The sequence below is a fragment of the Microplitis mediator genome, chromosome 10 (assembly GCF_029852145.1).
Source record: "Microplitis mediator isolate UGA2020A chromosome 10, iyMicMedi2.1, whole genome shotgun sequence".
NCBI classification, from domain to species: domain Eukaryota; kingdom Metazoa; phylum Arthropoda; class Insecta; order Hymenoptera; family Braconidae; genus Microplitis; species Microplitis mediator.
Window position 1 is genome coordinate 1,092,331 of NC_079978.1, and position 21,694 is coordinate 1,114,024.

Below are 21,694 nucleotides of genomic sequence, written 5' to 3' on the forward strand. Positions count from 1 at the left end.
GTGTATTCTAAAAAAAATTATGTCCACACCCACCAAAACCCCAAACTACTTTTTTTAAATTCAAATAAAATTTCATATTTTCTAGTCTAAATTTATCAGGTGTTGTTATCAATATGTATATATATATATCATGAAAAATAATAATTTATAAAAGCTATTGATTTATATTAATATCAATATTAATAAATCTGTCATCAGGTCTTTAAATAATTATTTTATTTGAATATAAAAAAAGGCGCGCAATTCAAATACCGGTAACTCATCACCTGAGCAAATTACTGGCGAACGATAATTCAGATAACTGACGTAACTTTATATAAAATTTTCGGTTCGGAGTAGGTTATATTTATTTAATCCATCATAAATTAAAGTCACTCGGCGTCACATACGCACAGAAGAAACATAACTCTGATATATTGTAGTAAGTTTTATACATATTATATTATAATATTCTGTCATTGACACACAAATAACGTGTCGATCAGTGTCCAGAAAATTACACACCGGAATAGTACAATAACTGTAAATAATTATCGGTAATAGATTCTAGAACAAATACGTCGTTGTAATTTGATTTTTAAAACGGCGTCGTCAATCCATGAAATAAACATCGATTTAATCGGGTCGATACAATATAATATTACACATTTTAAGTAGTACGTATACATAAACTAGTTTAAATATTAAAACGCCTACTATTTATTTTATTTTGTATTTAAACTTTCATACATTTTCATACACTGTGAAATATAATTTTTTTTGTTATTGTTAAATTTTTTAAAATAACATATTGTCATATGTAAGTGAAAGAGAGAGAAAAATTTTCATTGTATGTAAAATGAGATAATTTAAAAAGGTCGTGGATTAGCTCATAATTTTATTACAGCATCTCTGTTGGTGGTGATTCCCATCAGGTTGTTTTTTATTCTCCTGCTGAGAATCTTTCATTTTTTTTACTTTCTACGTACACTTACTCATTTTACGCAATTAAATTATGCAGTACTGCTATTACTGTTTTTAAAAATAATTATGATCCTGAAGTTAGCAAATAATTAAAAATTTTCGGATTTTTTTCTCAACAAATCAATTAAAAAAAATTCAAACTAAAAATATGCACACGTAGAAAATTTTAAAAACTACAGGTGCAATTTTTTCAATTTTTTTTTTTATAATTTACCGTCTAAAAAAAATTCAAAAATTATTAGACGTCAGCTAACTTCAGTATCATAAATAATTTATTATAAATGAGATTATTCATTATTTTATTTTCATTCTACGTCTCAATGTATTTACTGTTTATGCATCTAATTAAATATTTTTATTTATGATTCACTAAGGAAAAAATTCATTTTTATTTTTATATTTCTTATCTGCTGGTTGATATTTTTGACGGTTTCTTACATTGATAATTTTATTGATAAGTATAATTAATAATTTATCATTATGGACAATAATCATTAAAAAATTTACAATTGATCCGAATTTAAAAATTAATTTACGAAACAGGTATTAGGATATTTAAAAATTTTCGAGGTTTAACGAGTGATTTTAATCAATATTAGATGACACAAATTTCTGTGCTGACGCCCACACGCATCGTAATTGACAATGAAATTACTTGACTTTTATTTATTTAATGTACTTTATTATGTAGTTACCTCATTTCTATATTTAGCGCCTTTTCATTTAAAATAAAAATTTAATTTTTTTTTATTTACTTTATTAATAATTACTATTTACGTTCATTACCTAATACAGTTTATTATTTTTTGTTTAGATAAAATAAATTATTAAAATGGAGCAGGAATTTCCAGGACAACATGTCACAACAACGACAACCACAACTAGTTCATCGACATTTCAACGAAGTCTTAGATTTGATTCTTCATATTTTAGGACAATGCCTGGAATATTAAAAATTATAGAAATGGTAAATTCCTAATATCAGTAATTTTACACTCAAGTACTCGCACTGTAAAAAAATCAATAGTGAATTTGGAGTAAATATGGATTTTATTTAAATCCGTTCCACTCCGACCCGGAGGTTAAATTTTTCCTAGGGAATTAAATTCCTATTTACTCCAAAAAAATTTTACAGGGCAAATATCAAATATTTTATTGAACAATTTTTTAAAAATTTACTTGAATAATTATTATTATTTAGGTATTAGATATTTTGGGATTTATATGCATAGCAGTGTCAAATTACGCTCAATTAAGTAGAGGAGCCTGGTTCAATACAGTTGCGATGGTCGGATTTTGGTGCACTTTAATACTTCTAGCTTCTTACGTGTTCCATTTAGTTGAGAAACTTTACAAGATCCCGTGGCTCACTATTGTAAGTATTAATATAATTTAAAATTATTAATTAAATATAAAATACTTGTTGTTTTATCTGTCGTCTTTCTGTGTGACACTTAAACTTCATTACACTATAAATTGAACATTTATTCATAATGTTCATATACAATCTCTCATCATATTTCTACTGTCTTTAACAGTAAAGGATACAAATAATGAGTAAGGTACGTAAGTCCTCGCCATTTCCGGTTGTACAATTTTAATTTCCTACTGGTTATCGATTACCAGACTTATATTTTATATTTTCATCCCTAGAGACAAATACCCATTTATTTAAATACTCTAATAATTTTTACTGAATGTTTATACTTAAAAACATTAGAATTACGCACTAAAAATTTTATTATGCTCATAGTCTAGTATAATTGTTATATAAATTTATTAATTTTAATTGAATTATCTTTTATTTTTAAATAAAAGATGAAATATGTTTGAAATAATTCAAACAGATGCACAAATTAGCGTTTGTTTAGAGCGTTTTAGCAGAATTAATTTAATGTCAATGCGCTTATGCCTGATACGATTCGGCGAGTCATAAATTTTTACTTAATTTTATAAAAATATAAATAATAACACTACTGGTTATTACAGGAATTATTTTACTGCGGAATAATGACTGCATGCTACTTGCTGGCTGCATCTCTGGCTGCTGATTACGCTCATGCCAATGAAGGATTCGGCGCTGCAGCCGTAAGTGACCTGATTATTTTAATTGCTAATCAGATGTATAAATTCATTGGTAATTAAACATTTATTGTTACAGTTTTTCGGATTCTGCGCCATGGTATGCTATGGGTATGACACCTGGCTCAAATTCAAAGCACGTCGAAGTGGAGTTCCTCCTCAAGGTCAACATGACGTCACCAAACAAGTATCGACAGTAACAAGTCCAGCTTATTAATTCATTAATTTTTAATTTAATAAAAAAAAATTAAATAATAAATTATTTAATTAATTTATTAGGAATTGGCGGTAAAAATAATTGATTTAATTAAGTTCATCATACACCCAACGATATATATATATATATATACATATATAATACCTACCTCTATCTATTAGAACATTACATAATCAAATTAATCAAGTATTTAATAATTACATGGTTATTGTTAATGTTAATTAATTGTTAATTGCATTAACTACTGATTGATAATTATAAATTATAGCAGTTGCTTTTATGAAATTTTATTTCGCGTGCTGTTAATAATTGGTAAAAAAAATTTTAAACTAGATTTATATAAAAAAGTTAATTGACAGTTAATTAGTGAAAAATATTTACGATAAAAAAAGCAAGTATTTAAAATAATATTTATTAAATACTATGTACATATTTTTATATTTTTATGTACACAAATTTATTTTATCATTTAAATCAGCAACTTAGCACGCGCTTCATTAAATATTTAAATAATGTATTATTATTTATGACGATACTTGCTTAATTTAATACGATATTATTTTTCTGTAATTTATTTTTTATAAAATTGTGTATAATCGTAGATCACTAGAGGTATTGTATGATTATTTACACATTAATCATTGTTATCATTTATCATATTGTTCTTCATCTCGTTCTCGTTAATCGATTCAAAAGTATTAAAAAAAATATATATATATATAAAAGTAATATATGTAAAATGTTAACATTTACTTGTTTTAAATATTTTCGAGTCTTCTTTTTTTATAAATAATTATAATTCCAATCTCTAATCACTGCAATTTCAATTAATAATTTACTTTAAAAAAAAAAATTTTTATTTTCGGTTTTTATAAATTTATATTTTTTTTTATCGCGCGTTGTGATGCGCAGCTTTTCTGCTTGATAATTAAATTAATTTGAGTAGTTTGAAGTATAAAAAAAAAAAAAATAGAAGCACTGTATACTCACCTGTGTGTTAGAAAGCTGATAGAAAAATCTATTTACAATGAAATGTACGTCTTATATTTTTTTCGCGTACTATTTACGTACGGCGATTTTAATGGACCAAAAGATTTCGCCAGAATCGTTCAGATAAATCCAAGCAATACGTGCAGTATACTAATTATTTGTATATCGATTGATAATAATTGTGAATATACACAACGATAATATAATAATAATAATAATAATAAAATAATAAATAAATAATTATATTGTCACGCTGCCCTGTATGTTGATCGAGATAATAAATAAACCAACATTTCTGTGTATAAAAGCAATGACAAATAGAAATGAAACTATCCTGAGGGAGGTAATTGTCTTATTACTAAAATGATAATAAAACTAACAGAAATTAGTGTAATAACAAAGTTTAATTTCTGTAAGCATGTTGTGGTCTACGGGATTGTTTTTTGCCCATACTAGACAAGTCAATTGTTCTGCCGTTGGATAAGACTAGCTTATTCTCTTGGTAATCGACAAATCCATTTAAGTCGTCTTGTTGTTCCTCTTGTTCTTGTTCGTCGCACTTAATGCCGGTAACGTACGTGTACTCTCTCTTAATACCATCTAGATCAATGTAACCATACTTACCGCGAGTTATACAATCAACGCCAATTACTTCTTCTTTATAAGAACCGTCATCGTTTTCGTATCCCCAAGTTATTGACCCGTCGGGATTGTCTTCTCGCCACCGTCTGACAACCTGCGCAACGGGTTTCTTCTCACGGTACTGCAGTTTCTTGCTTGATTGTTTATTGACAGCTTGTTGTCGCCATTGATCTGCTTGTTGTCGAAATTGCTGGGGTTGTTGTTGCTGTTGTTGTTGTCTTACGGGAGCTTTGACTTCATCGTCGACGGGCTTACGGAACTTTAGTGGCTTTGGGGGACGATATTGTACTGGAGCAATTATTTCTTCATGAAGCTGAACTACTGTCGTTTGCGGTGTTGAAGATGGCAGTGGAGATGATGGTTGCTGTTGCCGCTGCTGTTGTTGCTGTCGCTGCTGTTGTTGTTGTCGCTGCTGCTGCTGCTGCCGCTGTTGTTGTTGCTGCTGTTTCTGCTGTTGTTGCTGTTGGTGTTGTTGATTATGGAGCTGCTGTTGCTGTTGTTGTTGCTGCTGATGTTGTTGTTCTTGTTCTTCTTGTTGTTGTTCTTGTTGCTGCTGACGTTGGTCGTGTTGTTGCTGCTGCTGTTGTTGGTTTTGCTGCTGCTGCTGCTGAATAAGTTGCTGTTGCTGCTGCTGTTGTTGCTGTTGGAATTGAGTTGGTCGTGGTATAAAAACTGGTGAGTTAAAACCCGGTCGATACTGAAATATCGGTTCTGGTCTTGGCGTTAAAGGAGTTGAGAATAAACTAGTGGTCGGATGAGGAAATGAGTGAGCAGTATTTAGCTGTTTTGCGAAAGATCGGTTAATATCTTCCTCTTCCTCTTTAGTTTCTTCCTCACTCACTGGTTTTATCGGTTGGTCTTGTTGGAGTAATTGAGGAGGCGGAGTCGATAAATTCTCTGATTTCAACGTTGGAAGAAATGTAGGCTTGGCACGTGGTAATGTTACTGCCTGGATTTCATTAGCTTCCGATGTCGGTCGTGATCTATTAATTAATAGTTAATAAATAACAATTATTTGTACTATTAAAAAATTAAATAACATGCTATTAAACAATTACTTTAATGGTATTGGACGACGTAAACGGGGATTAGGAACAACAGTTGGTGTTGCTACACTAGATCGAACGGCTTGCCGAGGAAGAAAACGAACTGATGTCCGTACAGAAGGTAGTCGACGTGCTGGTGGATTTCCTTTATCAGCTTCTGAGAATTGCGCTCTCGCTACTTCCACCGTACAAATAAGTAACTAGAGAACACATTAAAAAAAAAAAGTATATAAATTATCAGAGTATTAATTATAAATATTTATACCGATGATTGATGATAATGATAGAGTGGTGATATTGTTATGGTAATTATTAATCAGAAGACTTTCTTTTGTGTGTATCCAAGGATTTAAATTTCTATATAAACATGTTATCCATAAAATATGTGGCACGTGCTATGAAAAATTTACATTAATGTACTTTCTCTTAAACTCTCTTACGTTTATTCTAAAACACATTCAATTTATTAGTGACCGACCACGCCACATTCCACTATCCCTATTTAACTTAACTTCCAACGCTCTTGTTTAGTTCTTTTATCGAGTGTCCGATAGAACCAATGGACATATTTCATTAAATTTTATCTCATGTATTATGCATACATGCACTACCATAATTATTTTTTATTTATCTATTTAATGAACCATTACGCGGTACATTTATGTAATATATATATTTATTAATAAACAACGTAAAAAATATAATAAAAAGCAATTTTTTAAGCGAGAATAAATTAAATCGAAGTTATGATCCAGAGACCCGGTGAAATGTTTACCGAATTAAATATTCGAATATGAGATATATGTGAAAAGTTACTTTCTCTTCATCTGCGGTCACGCAATAAATGCAAAAATTTTACTCATTTATTTCTTTATCAAGTTCCGATCCGCTTTTACAGCAAGTGCAGTCCAATAATTTCTTGCATTCCGCTCGACTCATACACAAATATTTCAAAATATATAATAATTTAATAACATAATAATTATTTTCGTATACTTTATATACTGTCACGTTTATGAATAATTATTCTATGCCTCATTTTTTTAATTACTTTTAAATTGCATCACGATCTAGTTTACAGCGACGTGTCTCTTGCAATCTGAATTAATTGGTACCTACAAATCTCGCGGCATCATTGCTTATATCTCTTTTCCTCAGTAAATTATTTATCATCTAAAAAATAAATGAAACCCAGCAAATTAATTTTTTAAAAATCTATACAGTATCACATTAACTCTAATTAATAATCAGCGCCAAGATCAACTTGATCAGCTTCTATTTTACTGTTAAGTAACTCTGACGTTAATATTTATTACTCAATAACTACCGCAACTATTGTCATTATTATTACCATAATTATTAATAAAAGAAGAAAGAAAGAAGAAAGAATAAAAAAAAGTAAGATATGTAATTATAAAATACTTACAAGTAGTTTTAACAGCACAGCCATATCTTTAAAAACTCGGTGTAAGACTGGGTGTGGTGTATTATACCGAACTATCTCGAGCAACTCCTCGTGTCCGTGTTCTTATACCTATATCCCCGTTAAATTGCTAAAGCAGTCGACGTTGTTGTTGAGTCAAACTTTCCTTCGGCACAATAATATTTGTATCGCACGATGCGTGCTGCTGAGTTTTTAACTAAATCGTCCGCAAGAATAACAATCATTCACTGCTAGCTTACATACATTTACAAATACATATATAGATACATTGAGTATTTAAAAAATTACTGTACTTGTTCTGGTGTCCGATGTATTCCTTACAGCCCAGTCTTTGATTTATTTCTTCCCAAACTCGTTAACGTAATATGTAATAATCTATTGAGTCTATTCAGCTTCAGAGACTCAATAACACTCGGCTATGATGAATGACAGCTGGAGAACAAGAAGAAGAATAAGATGTCGCAGTTCTTTTAGCCGAGAGCTAGAAGAAGTTAACCCCCGAGGATGCTTTGTGTCTCCATATATCTCATGTCTCCACATCATGCATCATGCCTTGAGGACGCAACATTACCATTAACCTCCATAGTATTTTTAAAACCACAAGATTACCTTTAATGTGGTTGCCAACAAAAGTAATGTGTTGGCTGATGTACGTGCAACACTTGAATTATATTAATTTGCGGCGAAATGACATACAAAAGACCTCGAAGAAATAGTATCATTTCTTCTCTTACCATCTCAATGTCATATCAAGGTCGCTCACGATCTTGGTAATTGTCTTGAGCGTTATTATATTTCTAGATTACTCTTCTCTCGGGTTATTTTTTCCTTACCAACAAACAAATAAATAAATATATAAATATCAGCAATTCGTGATTAAATAATAAACATAAAACTGTATCGATTATTTATTAATGTGAAGGTCAGATTTATGTGAAAGGTAAAAATAATTTTATCTTAATCCCTCGTATTAGATACTCAGACAACTTGGTCTTGTGTTACAATTTATCCGTAAATTAAATTACTTTTTTTTTTTTATTATTGCTAATTCTGGTGTTAAACCAAACACGTAATACGTTTTAATCAATTGCATAATAAGTGCAAGTACATTTCCAGTGCAATGATTATTAGACTAAGTATTTCAGAGTAATCAATTCCGATCGGTTGACATTATAAAGATCGACGTAATGTCTTAGGAGAAAGTTTATCAATAATCATATAAATTATTATTTTATAAATTCATTATTTTTAAGTCGCCCGCGAGATGAATGATAACGATCCAACATTTCGGATTATTTTTTTCGTCATTTTTTTTTTACAAGTGAAAAAGTTATATTTTTATTACCCATTGTCTTGTGGATCGGCGATATGTTGAGTATATTTCGCGTGTCTGTGGTTTTTTTTTGTAAATGTGGATATAGATGTATATTTGAACGAGGGGGAAATAACAAGTGCAGTTGGCCGTTTTGCGGATACTATTTTGTCCCACCTGCCGCAAGTATAGTCGTTACAACAAAACCTGACAAAATTAACTACAAGTATGAGAGAGTGAAATAATAATAAAACTCTGATGGCAATAGTGTGTGAACTAGGATCCTATTAATCTAACCAGGTGTGGCATTCTGTTACCTCATTTGCTTTTTATTTTTTAGTTTTGTTTTAAATTTTTTTCTTCCTCTATATTTATAATATCGAATCTTTGTTTTATTTAAAAACTTACCATGGAGTTTTTTTTATCCACCCGACTTTCCGTTGGATTTTAAATTGTATTCAATTGTGAGAAATTTTTCAGTAGCATATATATTTTAAGGCAAAGGGGCTCTTTGTTTTATATATTATAAAATATATATTAAGTGTCGGGCATATAATGCTGCAGGTGTTTTGTAATCGCGCGATGAAACTAAATAATTTATTTTTTAATTACTATATATATATATATATATATATATATAATATGTACTCTAAATTAATAAATAATTCATAAGCAAATCATCTTATCGATACGCTAATAATCTTTTTTATCTTACATATATATGTTAATATACAAAATTTCTCCGTTTCATAACAACTGTAAGAAAAAGCAAAATTTTAGATAATTATTTTGATTTAAAATCGGACTCTTGCGAAGAAAAAAACTTGAAGCAAAGTTCTGAAGTGTATGAAATAAAATCCAACATACAATTTACTTTAGAAGGTATAAAAATTATAAAATTATAATGTAGGTAATTTTTTTTTTAATGCCCGATGACGAAACAAGTGAATTATATATTTGAATAAGATGTTAAAATAATAATTAAATTCTTTGTTATCTTTTTCAATTGAAAATGAAATAAAATGGTGGATGGTTGTATCGAAGAATTCAGGACTCACAGAAGTTAGCCAGACAGATGATTTTGCCGAGAGGCTGTAACTGCCCTCTGTGTAAACCGGTTCCTGCATTTTACTTTTTTAACTTTTTATTATTACCTTATTTTTTTATTCTATTAATTTTATTTATCCTTTCAGACTACAATATAGTCGCTGAGGGCGGCCATTTTTCGCCACCACCAGTAGATTCTTCAAGAAGATGTACTCTAACTATTGTTCTGCTTGACTTGCTCCCTTTATTTTATTATTAACTATTAAATTAAATATTTTATCCGCCCTGCAGCAGGTAAATAATTAATCTAGAACCATAAAAAATACCGAGGATAATTTATAAACATAAATATATAACATTTTAAATGTAATTGGAGGTTTAGTATATTAAAAGTGTAAGAAAAAAGCTTACATTTGGTTGGTTGGAAGTCAACCAGACGGAAAGCACCGAGTATCCATGAAGTCAAGGGGAAAAATGTAGTCAAGGTCGCTCGCATGAATTTTGCCGGCATACTTTCCAATTCTCCTTTCAAGGGCTCCAATGGTTTCCTTCTTCTTCTTATTTCTTATTATTATTATTCTTCTTCTTCTTCTTCTTTTTCCCTTGCGTCTCCTTCTTCCTTTACTCGCCGCCACGACGCCGGCTTCCTTTTCTACCCTGGTCTCTCGCAGCCCTCACACGAGTTCGCGATAGTCGTCAGTGCAAAGCTTCACCTTCTACACCTCAAATACACATCCAACTATTTTAACTTTGTTCATCATATTAATACATACCTAACATTCATTTTACTCACTACTATTTGACTACAACACAATTATACTTATAATTATTGTGACAATAATTTAAATTTCGCAATACGTGTTTTAATGTGAAGTAAGAAATTATCCCGGTAAGTAAAAAAATAATTAAACTAATTTACTATTTCTGTACGAGTAAATTTATTTAAAATACCAGACCGTAGATAATGAATATAATTTTTTAATAAAAATATATAACAAATGATATATAATTGATAGATTTATAAAATGAGAACCTTTATTCTGGCTTTCAGATCAAGGTTGTACGAAAGTGAAAATTTTAAATGGAAAGCGAATACAATTTTCGCATCCTCACTGTACACTTATCGTAATCTTCATTATTTACTCAACCGTTTAAATGTTTAGCGTTCCATAACAGGTTCGTTAGTAATTTACTTTATAATATTTTTTTCTCAAATATATTCTCAAAATGTTCATTTTTTTTTTCTAAAAAATGATTAGCAAAAAGTCTTTTTTTAAATGCCAGCAACTGATTATTCCATTCATTTCTTCTTGGTCGATATCGCAATGGTGAATTTTTTGAATCCTGCTGAGGTACGCAGGTAATAAAAATAATTTAGTGTGATTATGATATAAACGAAAGTATTATAGCATGTAAAAAATGTACAAAGAATCCTTAAGACTCGCTAGACAGCCTTACCTGGCCGCTACTCACGCAGGCTCCGGTCAAGGTCGTACGATTGGCGTTCTTTTTTGCACGTTCCACACTACACAGTTCTACCTGGTGTCTCAAGTGTACTACACACCCGGTACACAGACGCATCAGAAGGGGAATCCTTACATGGTAACATGATATTAAATTCACTGAACCCTCAACTGATAATAATACTAATTGTTGATTTATATTTACACGAGTATTTTATTTCCAGGAACGAGGCCAGCAGGATCAACATTTTACAATACTATGAAAAAAAAAATATATATATATATATTTATTTATATACTTACATACCATTAATATTATTGGCAAAGCGTCAAAAATTGGTAACTCCACCACCGTTGGCGACGATTGACAGTCAATGGGGTAAGAGTTGCCGCTTTTTGATACTAGTTTCATCAATTATCATATATATTAATTAAATATGTCTATTATTATTATAATTAATAAAAAAAATTTTATACTTTTTGCCTGATGTTGTTTCATTTCTATATTAGCGATCTCATTGAATATTATCTTGAAATAAAAAAATACATTATCGATGTATGAAAACGTAGCAGACATACAATTTTTTAATTACATATAAAAAAATTAAATAATTAATAATAATTTAAAGAAATACCTGTACTGAATTTTGATTTGTCTAAACATGCATTTTTTAAATTTATTATTTCAAAATTTTAAAAATTGTCAGGTGTCCGCTAACTTTATTGTCATTATCGATATCCTTCTCAAAAAATACAATTTCAAGTAAATGATATTTTAAATTAAATCGTTTCTAAAAAATTGCTATAGTAGACTTACTTTTTCAAAAATTATTTGACTTGTAGAGATTACTTTGATTTAAATATTTAATTTTTACTCTAGTTTAGTTTTGAGTCTTAAAAAATTCACTATTTTTTAAATTTGAATTGTTCTTGTGATTTAAAAAATAAAAAAATTTCTTGTTTCTCTTCTATTGAAATTTTTCAAATCTCATACTTCCTAATATAAATTATTATCAATAAAATATATTTAATCAATAATGATACTAGTTCGTAAATGAATAAAATCTTTTTTTTTATGAGATTTATAAGTATTCTGATAAAAATAATCATTAAAAATAAATGATCCTGAAGTCAGCAGATAATTAAAAATTTTCGGATTTTTTTTTCAACAAATAAATTACAAAAAAAAAAAAAAAAAAAAAAAATGCACTTGTAGAGAATTTAAAAAACTACAGGTGCAATTTTTTCAATTTTTTTTTTTTTTATAATTTACTGTCTAAAATTGAATCCAAAAATTATTTGACGTCTGCTGACTTCAGTATCATAAAAATAAATGATCCTGAAATTAGCAGACATTTAAAAATTTTTGAATTTTTGTTTTTCAACAAATCAATTGCAAAAAAATAAAAAAAAATATGCTCATGTAGAAAATTTAAAAAACTTCAGGTGCAATTTTTTCAAATATTTTTTTTTTTCGTTTATCGTCTAAAAAAAGATCCAAAAATTATTAGACGTCTGCTAACTTCAGTATCATAAAAATAAATGCTAAAATATTCTTCAATGCACAATTTTTTTTTCATTTTACAGAAGCAATACAAAAAATCCAACTGAACTTCTGATATCTACATATATATATTTTATTTGATCTTATTGTTAGAAAAAGACATCAGCGCTCCAATAACCGGAATTAAAAAAAAGAATTCTCAGTACTCAATAGCAATTATCCATAAATTAATGTTGCACATTAATCAAATAATTAATTACAAGAAAAATAATATAAAATAATTGATTAAGAAATAAATAACCAACGTTAAATTTTTTTATTTCACAGACAGAAATAAACAAGCACTCGAAGAATATTCACGAGCTATACCAGCGACATCTTTTAATTTGCCGGTAATTACACTACAGATGTTCAAGACCTTTAGTGTCTTTGTCTCTGGCTCTTGAAAAAAAAAAAAAATGTAAGTGAAGTTGTAATATATTACTTTTAAATTCTATAATTTAATTTTATTTACTTAATTAAAGACAAATTAATTAAGTAAATAAATTAAATTAATGTGCATACATAGTTGACATATTTTGTTTATTTAATCCAGAATAGGCTTTACCCCCGGAAGGAAAAAAGTGATCAGCAGCGATCAGTAATCAACACACAGCAACACTTGTGTGCATAGAAACAAAAATAAATTTTCAGGAATTTGTTTATTTGAATACAACCGCTAATCACCAAACATTTGAATTTTTTCCCACTGACTGATAGCTTGTAAACAAAGTATTCATCTATTGTAATGAGATTAAGTGAGCGTTACACTCAATGCTGACCAACAAACTAGCAGCATTGGAAAAGAGAAATCAGTCTTGAATTATTCTTCGTCCAGATCTTTACTACCTAAGTAATTATTTATATCATTTTACTACACTAATAATTTAAAATTATATTTCTCTAAATATTTTTTTTTTTATTTATTGACCAGTTTTTATTTTACGCATAGAATTTAAAGTTTATAAATTTTAAGTTTTTAGGTTAGTCGGTTATGGTTTTTTTCATAATAAATAAATCTTTATTTTCAGTTGTTGCAATGGATGTAAACGACGTCATAAGAAATAAAATGATTATAAAAAAACCTGCTAAGACTTCAAATTATAAAGTCAATGATAATCCAATACCTCAGAGAAAAGTAAAATCTACCGCGAGAAATGCTGGTGTAAGTTTTGTTAGACTATCAATTAACTCATAAAAATCTTTGTCAATTAATCACTGTCTATTAAATATAACATATATTTTTAGTTGTACGAACCAGATAATTTTGATTTATCTGATATTGAATTGCCTAAAAAAACTTCAACGGAAGCTCAAATAACATCGCAAATTTTTGAGGTAATTAACTATAAAGTATCGAAAATAATTCAGCAAGCTGGTGAAAAAATATAAAATAGTAATCTAATTGCAGATCAATGGTGGCGATACTTTTACTGACCGATCGATGGTTGAAAACTGGAATAAAATAGTTGACTCTCGGGGTAATAACGCAAAAAATTTTAAGGGGCCAAAAGATAATTGTTTTAAAAAAAACCCACTTATGAGAGGATTATTGCTGCAAAAAATGAATGAATTGAAACTAGCAGATGACGAATCATCACATTCGGCAAGTGGTAAGGATACAAAAAATAATGATGTGAATGGTGATAATATTGACGGTCCTTACTTGATCCAAAGTGTTGAGGATCCAGACTTTTATTACTTACGTGATACTTCAAAACGTGAGAAAGTTGTTGACGATGAGTTTAGATTTTCTTTTCGAGGTACTAAAAAAACTACGACACCCCGCGGGTATGCTATCAATGAAGTTACTGAGGCCGATTTTGTATATACGAAAAAGTAATTACGGGTCATATTAATTCCCCTGATCACTCGTTCATTAACGCATATATTTTTTTTATTGTTGCTATTTTAAATTATGAATCCCCATGTAATTTATTTATATTTATTGACAACAATCTATTTAAACATACAACAAAAGTGATAAGCTTAGTATTATATATGAGAAATAAAGACATACAGACATGATATTTTGACTTGTCCTTTTTTTGTTTGTAGGTTGTTAATGGCGCAAATACATTCGTCCGATAATCTTATTGATCAACTGTTTTTACATTTAAAAAATTTTATTTAAATTTAAATCAACTTGCACTTGATCTTAATTAATAAATCGAATCAATTGTTAAAGTGCCTTTATAATATAAATTATCAATTTAAATATTAAATGTATTTTAATATTAATGCGAATAGCTAATTAATTAATTATTTAATAAAAATAACCCGATCACATCACAATGCAAATTTATCATTTTCATTTTTACGATAAATTTTTTTTAAAATTATCATTTATTGATGAAAGCAACAAATAATTTTCCATTTGATCGATTGAAAAAATAATTATGCAATTTTCCATTAAAACCCATGGATATTTTATATTCATACATTTGCCAAAAATGAAATTACTTTATTACGCAGACATTAAGTACAAACTAGTGTAACGATGGAGTCATGAGGAAGTACATTTTTTATACATGAGTAATTTTTTTTTAATCTGAATAAAATTTTAAAAAATCATTGGGGTTTGTCGTTCACAAACGTGAGAGTCTATTTTAAAAATTTAAAATACTTATGTTTTACTTGATTTTAATATGCTCACATACGAGGTTTCGGAGTAATAAAACAATATTTGTTACCATTGTCATTAATGTTCATTTAATTATAAACAAAAATCTTTTACTTTTATACATTTAATAAACCAAGCTGTTAAATAAATACCGATTAATTTAAATAACCACAATTGTTTACTACCTCATAATAAATTACATTATCAATAAATATTGACGAGTGTTTCAAAAATAATTAAAGTTATGTATAAAAAGTAGATATCATCCCCTTTCTGGGTAAACCTCGTACTTACTTTTTTATTTATAATTAAAATTATGAGTGAAAAAAATTCTTTAGTACTGCTATTGCATTAAAAAAGGTTCAAATTTAAATAATTATAACAGAATGTTCGAGAGACTTTTGAATTTTAATATTTCCATTAACGCACGTGTAACAGAATAGATATTTTGACCGATTTTTAAAAAAATTATAATTTTGCAGTTGCGAGATTTACCCAGAAAGGGAACGATATATTTAAATTGATATCATATGGTAATAAAATAGAACTTATTATTATTAAAATAATGTACACTGTCAAATTATTTAGATTTTCAAGGATACTTGTCATGTAAATTCAATAAAATTTATTAATTTCACCTGAATATCAATTTTTTACCGATTCAAAAAAATTAAACTTTTAAATAAAGATATTGAGTTGGATTTTAATTTTTTAAATTTTTTAAATCCACTGATGACTTTAATTAAAAAATCTTAATTAGTTTTAAATAATTGCGAGCTTACTTAAATCTTGCTATGAAATTTCTTGTATTTAAAAACCGATCCATGAAAAAAAAAAAAATAAAATATATTGTAATTTAAATTGTCATGAGATTTATGACTTGAAAATTCAAAGTAATTTAAAAATAAGTAATTTAATTAATATTTTATACTTTTTGCTGATTTGAATTTGTTAATTTAAAGGTGAATTTTTAACAACGAGTACAATAATGTAATTTATATATCGACATAAAGGTTAATGATCAATTATCAACCCGAGTATTTTTTCTCACCTGTAAATTTAAAAAAAATGAGTAGTATTAGAATATATAAGATAAGTTGACTAGTAAGAAGAGTGTGAATACGTGAAAGTGTTGATTGTGAAATGTCAGGACGGAATCTGGTGTCGGAGTATGTCGGAGTAGTTTTACTAAAACCGAGTGGGAATGTATGAGGTAGCGGCTAGTCGGGTTGTTACATACGTGTAGACATTACACGTGAACAGTCACCATCAACATCAACAGTTAATACAAGAACGAGCAACGAGGAAGGAACAAACAAGTTTTTCTCTTTATATACCTGATAAAACTAATAATAATAACAGTAATATATAACGTGTTACATTTATAACCACATTCGACATTTCGATATCAATTGTCTTTCTGTCAATTCAACAAGACAATGAATACATCATCAAATGTAAGAATACACTATTGTTATTATTTATCTTCATTTTATTTAAATAATAACTCAAATTTGAATTTATTTTTTTACAAAATTCAACTGTGGTCCTCAAGTTAACAGGCAATCAAAAATTTTCTAATTTTTTTTCAATAAATCAATTCCAAAAAAAAACTACATGTGGAATTTTAAAAAACATTTTTTCTAAAATAATTTGTCGTTTAAAAAAAATTCAAAAATTATTAGACGTCGGCTGGCTTCAGTATGACAATTTTATTCTATGATAATAAATATGAAAGTTTGTGATGACGAGATTGCCATGTGACCTTCAAACCTGTCAATATATTTTTTTATTATTAATAATTAATAATTCAATAGTTTCGTGGAATTTTTGAATTTATTTATGTTATAAATACATATATATATATATATATATTTTTTTTAGAATGATTTAATGCGGGATGACGAGCTGGACCTTTTTAACGCCAGCTTATTGGACCGTCTAGCTAATCAACGAAAGGAAAACGGTCTTTTGGTGAGACCACTGAGATCTACAGACTATGATAAAGGTAATTTATTTAAAAATATATCAGTTGCACGTGTTGAGATAAGAATAAGATACTACGCAATTAATAATTTATTGCAATAACAATATCAATTGTTTGTTTAAGGTTTCATCCAACTGCTGGGACAACTAACAGATGTTGGCAATATTACTAAAGATCAATTTTTAAGTGAGTAAATAATTGTAGTGATCAAGACTAAGGGTACAAAAAATAAATAAAATTGAGTTTTAATAAACTTGCAGACAGATTTTTTAAAATGAAATCAGCTGGTGGCCATTATGTTGTCGTTGTAGAGGATTTAGATCTAGGTAAAGTCATAGGAAGTGCAACTCTGGTTGTCGAGCAGAAATTTATTCATAATTGTGCTCTGGTAATTATTTATATTCATTAAATAATAATAATAATCATGTTGATACTGATGCTTTGTTGCTTTAAATTTTTAGAAAGGACGTCTGGAGGACGTGGTAGTAAATTCAACGTATAGAGGTAAACAACTGGGTAAATTATTAGTGAGCACAATATCCCAATTGTCTCGGAGCTTACAGTGTTATAAATTATCACTAGATTGCCGCGATCGGTTAATTAAATTTTATGAGAGTCTAGGTTTCAAACGGGAGCCTGGTAATGCCAATTCTTTGAACATGCGGTTCGAGACGACTGCCGAGCAGTCTCGTTTATGATAAATGTTATTAATATTTTTAATTAATTAATAATAATGCTCGGGGATACATTAGTTATGTGAATGTTTTAATGAAGAAACTTTGTACGATATAGGTAACGATCGATGTGTATATTTTTGTGCGATTTAATAAAATAACTGTAAGATATTTTGGATATGTGTAAATTTTTATTTTTATTATTATTGATTTACTAATATCGATTTTTATAATACAATAATTAATTATAAGTAAGATTAGTTACTTAAAAAAAATTAATTAAACTTTCTTAGCCGGAGCAGTGCTCCGTAATTTAGTGGCTCTTTTAGCTTCCATTTGTTTTTGTCGGGCAAGTTTTCGTTCCTCGCGTTTTTTTCGTGCCTCGTCAAATTTGTTATTCGTGCCAGCAACTCCTAAAAAAAAGTAAATAATTAATTAATTATTTGTACCAGTACCAGAAATATTTATAATTTATCATCGTGAGAAAATAAAAACCTGGTTGCTCAATTGTCTGAAAATCTTCGAGTACTTGGAATTCTTGGTCATCCCAACCGGATTCAGAGAGATCATTTTTATCAGCAAGATTCTCAGCAGCTTCGAGTTCCTAAAAAAAAATTTATTTAAAATTTATCTTTAATATTTTTGTTGCTGATAAAAAGTTGATAAATTAAAACATTTAAAGCGGACTAACCGGTTCTTCTTCTAAACTTGTCCAGTGGTCATTTGGTTTAGATGTATTAGCTGATGGTGTCACAGTACTGGCGGTTGTGGTGGTTGTTGACGAGGGTTGCTGCTCCATGTCTCCCCAGTTGTCGGCTTCCCAATCCCAGTCGCAGTCGGACTGAGTGTTGGCGGTGTTTTGCGAATCGTGCTCATGATCTGGGTCCAGCGATGTCATACTCGTTGCGCTGCTCGTTGTTGCTGTGGTACTTGCGCTGCTTTGTGAACTACTTGCTTGTTCTGAATGGATAATTTTAAATTTAATTAAAATTAAATTTTTTAATTAAAATAAAATTAAGTAGTGAAGTGTCTCCGAACCTAGAGATGCTGGTTTGTTAAGTAAAATACGAGATGCAGGTTGAGAATTGGAAGACTTTGGTGTATCTGATTGACTTCGGTAAAATTTAGCAGTCACGGTCGTGACAGCCCAGCCAGCCCACGTCGCTGCTGCATTACTTAGACTTGGCGTCGCAGTATTGACATCAGCCTCTGAAATTAAAAATTTATTTGTAAATTAAGTTGATTAATAAATTATAATATAAAAATATTTACCCATTGTTTCTCTCAGTCCCGGATCCTCGGATACTTTTTCAAGCTTGAATAAAAACCCTCGTATCGTTCTGAATGCCGTGTCACGTACTGTCTTATCAGCATCAGTAGTAAGAGTACACAAAGCCGGTAAAATACGATTAGCAACTTCCTGCAGTAAATAATACTGTTGGGTAATTGCTAGTGCTGATACGCTGGCACTCCGCGCTGGAGGAAAGGGATCACGAGTTCCTCGAATAAATGCCCCTATCAGTACCTATAAATAATCAAGTTAATTTAAATAATTAAATACAATATAGATTAAAAATAAATACCTTTTGACGAATCTGAGGATGAAGATGCTGAGCTATTTTGCCTAAACAAACTGTAGTGTTGGTTCTTATTCCACCTTGTTCGTCAGTTGATTGAAGTTTTGCAAAATACCTCAACACCTCAACATTAAGATTGTTGTAATCAAGCTTTGGCGCCAAATGTACCACTGATTTAATCGTCTGTTCTCTTACGGCTGGATTGGTATCCAAGAAACCGCGAGCTACCTGCAGATTTAAATTAAATAATAATAATTAACATTATTCAAATTAACTATAAATTTATGAATCAGTACCTGGGGAAAGATAGCATCGTTGACGGTAGCGGGTTGGAGGTGGCTAACAAATCGATCAAGTTGCTGCAAAAGCCGTAATCTGGTAGCGCGATCATTAGATGCAAATAATTTAACAACACACGGAACAACACGTTTCTGATACTCAGCATCCGGTAGCTGATTACCCAATTGTAGCAACGGAGGCAAAACTGCGCTGCCCGCATCTCCAAATTCGAAGGCTGCCAGTAATTGCGGTAGGATTTTATATCTGCCAACACCTTCAGGAAAACTATCCAGTTGACTCGCGAGTTGTGAAAAAAATCTTCCCTTCTCTCCCTTCTCCTTCATTTGAATTTCTTCGAGGAACAGCAGCGCGTCGACCAAATCATTTTTGAAAAACCCGCTGTTGCTACGACAACGTGCTATCACATCAGCTGGATTAGGTCGCCCATCAGGATTTAAACTTGTCAATTCTTTGAACACAGTCAGCAGCTGCTTTGGTATCTAAACAAAACATTTACAGGTTTAATTTAATAGCCTTCATTATTATTATTATTTTATTTATAAAAATAGTAAACCTGTTCAATGCTTTTGAGATTAGCTCTCTGTCCTAGTGGTCCATTGAATGCCTCCCAGATAAGACAGCCAAGACCCCACATATCGATTGAGCTGTTCATATTTACTCATCAGTATCACAATTTTAAAACCTAAATATTTTAATATAGATACCAAGACATATTTTTTTGTTCACGTTAAATAATCAACAATCGTGGACAATATTAATTACCATTTGCTCGTTGGTTTTGAGTTCTCACGTACTTCCGGGGGACTATAACTTTGTAATTCATGTGGCAGTAACATATATGGCGCATCAACAGTTGTCATGTACTCGACACATCCTAATTTCCATTCGCCACTCTCTTCATTTACAAAAACCGAATATAAATTTACATTGTTGTGTCTTAAATTACCGTCATTATTTAAAAAACTCAGAGCTCTCTGTCAACAAACAAAAATTTTTATCCATTAATAATTTATTTATAGTTATTTAAATAAAAGAAAAAAAATACTAACAGTTATTTGGAATATTCCCCATGAAAAGTACAAGTCTTTTTTGACACCCTCGCCGATGTCGATTTTTCGTAGCAATCTACTGTGCAGTGGTTCCACTCTCTCAGTCGCCAAGTAAATAACTTTGTCCGTCTGCAATCATCACCATTGGATTTAATTATCATCGGTAATAAAATTAACTTGCTATAAATTTATAAATTAAATAATAATAATAATAGAACCTCAAGGCTATCGACATAAGTAAGAATACTTGGATGTCTGAGAGTTTTCAATCTTTTAACTGCATTCCTCGCGATCTCTAGCTGGACTTCTCCACCAGCTTTTATGTCAAAAACAAATACAGATACGTCATCCCCACCAGAAGTGCCCTATAAAAAAAAAAAAAAATTAATTATAGATAATCATTTACAAAACTAAATATAATAGTATTTTTGAAATATAAATAAATATCGGAGCAGAAGAGGTTACCTTTTTTTTGGCTCTATAAAGGGCCCAAATACTTTTACCGTCAAATCCATCGACTACTTCTCCAATTTCGTAGGGAAAATCCTTAGTAGGATCTCGGGAGAACAGCGACCACATTTTAAACTCTTCAGTATCTTCTATAAAATAAAATAATTTAACAATAACATTTCTAGTTTAAAAATAACAAAAAAAACGTCTTATCACTTGGCCGAATGACAGCCACTAGCTGCCACTAGCCACGCATCGACTATACGTCATTACCGACGTCTTTTA

The 21,694-nt window shown here is 29.6% G+C and overlaps 5 protein-coding genes and 1 long non-coding RNA gene across 8 annotated transcripts; 4 read left to right on the top strand and 2 right to left on the bottom strand.

Annotated features, from left to right (window-relative positions):
- Positions 1 to 268: 268 nt before the first annotated feature.
- On the top strand, positions 269 to 3,327 carry LOC130675727 (CKLF-like MARVEL transmembrane domain-containing protein 7). 2 transcript variants are annotated; one of them, XM_057481564.1, is made up of 5 exons: positions 269 to 421; positions 1,778 to 1,930; positions 2,165 to 2,338; positions 2,953 to 3,051; positions 3,125 to 3,327. In XM_057481564.1, exons 2-5 carry the CDS (start codon positions 1,796 to 1,798, stop codon positions 3,260 to 3,262), a joined length of 546 nt encoding a protein of 181 aa, XP_057337547.1. In that variant the 5' UTR covers positions 269 to 421; positions 1,778 to 1,795; the 3' UTR covers positions 3,263 to 3,327. The 2 variants fall into 2 exon arrangements, with proteins under 2 accessions (XP_057337547.1, XP_057337548.1); XM_057481565.1 differs by lacking the exon at positions 269 to 421 and adding an exon at positions 466 to 656.
- Positions 3,328 to 4,195: 868 nt separating this feature from the next.
- LOC130675723 (uncharacterized) lies at positions 4,196 to 8,204 on the bottom strand. Its single transcript, XM_057481561.1, has 4 exons — positions 7,678 to 8,204; positions 7,367 to 7,580; positions 5,953 to 6,140; positions 4,196 to 5,877 (listed from the first exon to the last, which is right to left on the bottom strand). The coding sequence occupies exons 2-4, from the start codon at positions 7,388 to 7,390 to the stop codon at positions 4,656 to 4,658; spliced, it is 1,434 nt and encodes a 477-aa protein (XP_057337544.1). The 5' UTR covers positions 7,391 to 7,580; positions 7,678 to 8,204; the 3' UTR covers positions 4,196 to 4,655.
- Positions 8,205 to 10,414: 2,210 nt separating this feature from the next.
- On the top strand, positions 10,415 to 11,434 carry LOC130675729 (uncharacterized). The gene is made up of 3 exons (XR_008991330.1): positions 10,415 to 10,632; positions 10,795 to 10,919; positions 11,003 to 11,434. It is a non-coding gene; the product is annotated as an uncharacterized LOC130675729 (long non-coding RNA).
- Positions 11,435 to 13,193: 1,759 nt separating this feature from the next.
- LOC130675582 (uncharacterized) lies at positions 13,194 to 16,731 on the top strand. 2 transcript variants are annotated; one of them, XM_057481354.1, is made up of 5 exons: positions 13,204 to 13,602; positions 13,781 to 13,914; positions 13,998 to 14,087; positions 14,161 to 14,362; positions 14,808 to 16,731. In XM_057481354.1, exons 2-5 carry the CDS (start codon positions 13,789 to 13,791, stop codon positions 14,813 to 14,815), a joined length of 426 nt encoding a protein of 141 aa, XP_057337337.1. In that variant the 5' UTR covers positions 13,204 to 13,602; positions 13,781 to 13,788; the 3' UTR covers positions 14,816 to 16,731. The 2 variants fall into 2 exon arrangements, with proteins under 2 accessions (XP_057337336.1, XP_057337337.1); XM_057481353.1 differs by having other exon boundaries at positions 13,194 to 13,602; positions 14,161 to 16,731.
- On the top strand, positions 16,630 to 18,211 carry LOC130675583 (probable glucosamine 6-phosphate N-acetyltransferase). The gene is made up of 5 exons (XM_057481355.1): positions 16,630 to 16,829; positions 17,257 to 17,380; positions 17,483 to 17,545; positions 17,620 to 17,747; positions 17,821 to 18,211. Exons 1-5 carry the CDS (start codon positions 16,812 to 16,814, stop codon positions 18,055 to 18,057), a joined length of 570 nt encoding a protein of 189 aa, XP_057337338.1. The 5' UTR covers positions 16,630 to 16,811; the 3' UTR covers positions 18,058 to 18,211.
- Positions 18,211 to 21,667, bottom strand: LOC130675581 (N-terminal kinase-like protein). The gene is made up of 12 exons (XM_057481351.1): positions 21,425 to 21,667; positions 21,178 to 21,324; positions 20,960 to 21,088; positions 20,673 to 20,884; positions 20,464 to 20,554; positions 19,907 to 20,389; positions 19,617 to 19,838; positions 19,306 to 19,558; positions 19,072 to 19,242; positions 18,725 to 18,993; positions 18,529 to 18,637; positions 18,211 to 18,446 (listed from the first exon to the last, which is right to left on the bottom strand). Exons 1-12 carry the CDS (start codon positions 21,536 to 21,538, stop codon positions 18,313 to 18,315), a joined length of 2,334 nt encoding a protein of 777 aa, XP_057337334.1. The 5' UTR covers positions 21,539 to 21,667; the 3' UTR covers positions 18,211 to 18,312.
- Positions 21,668 to 21,694: the final 27 nt, after the last annotated feature.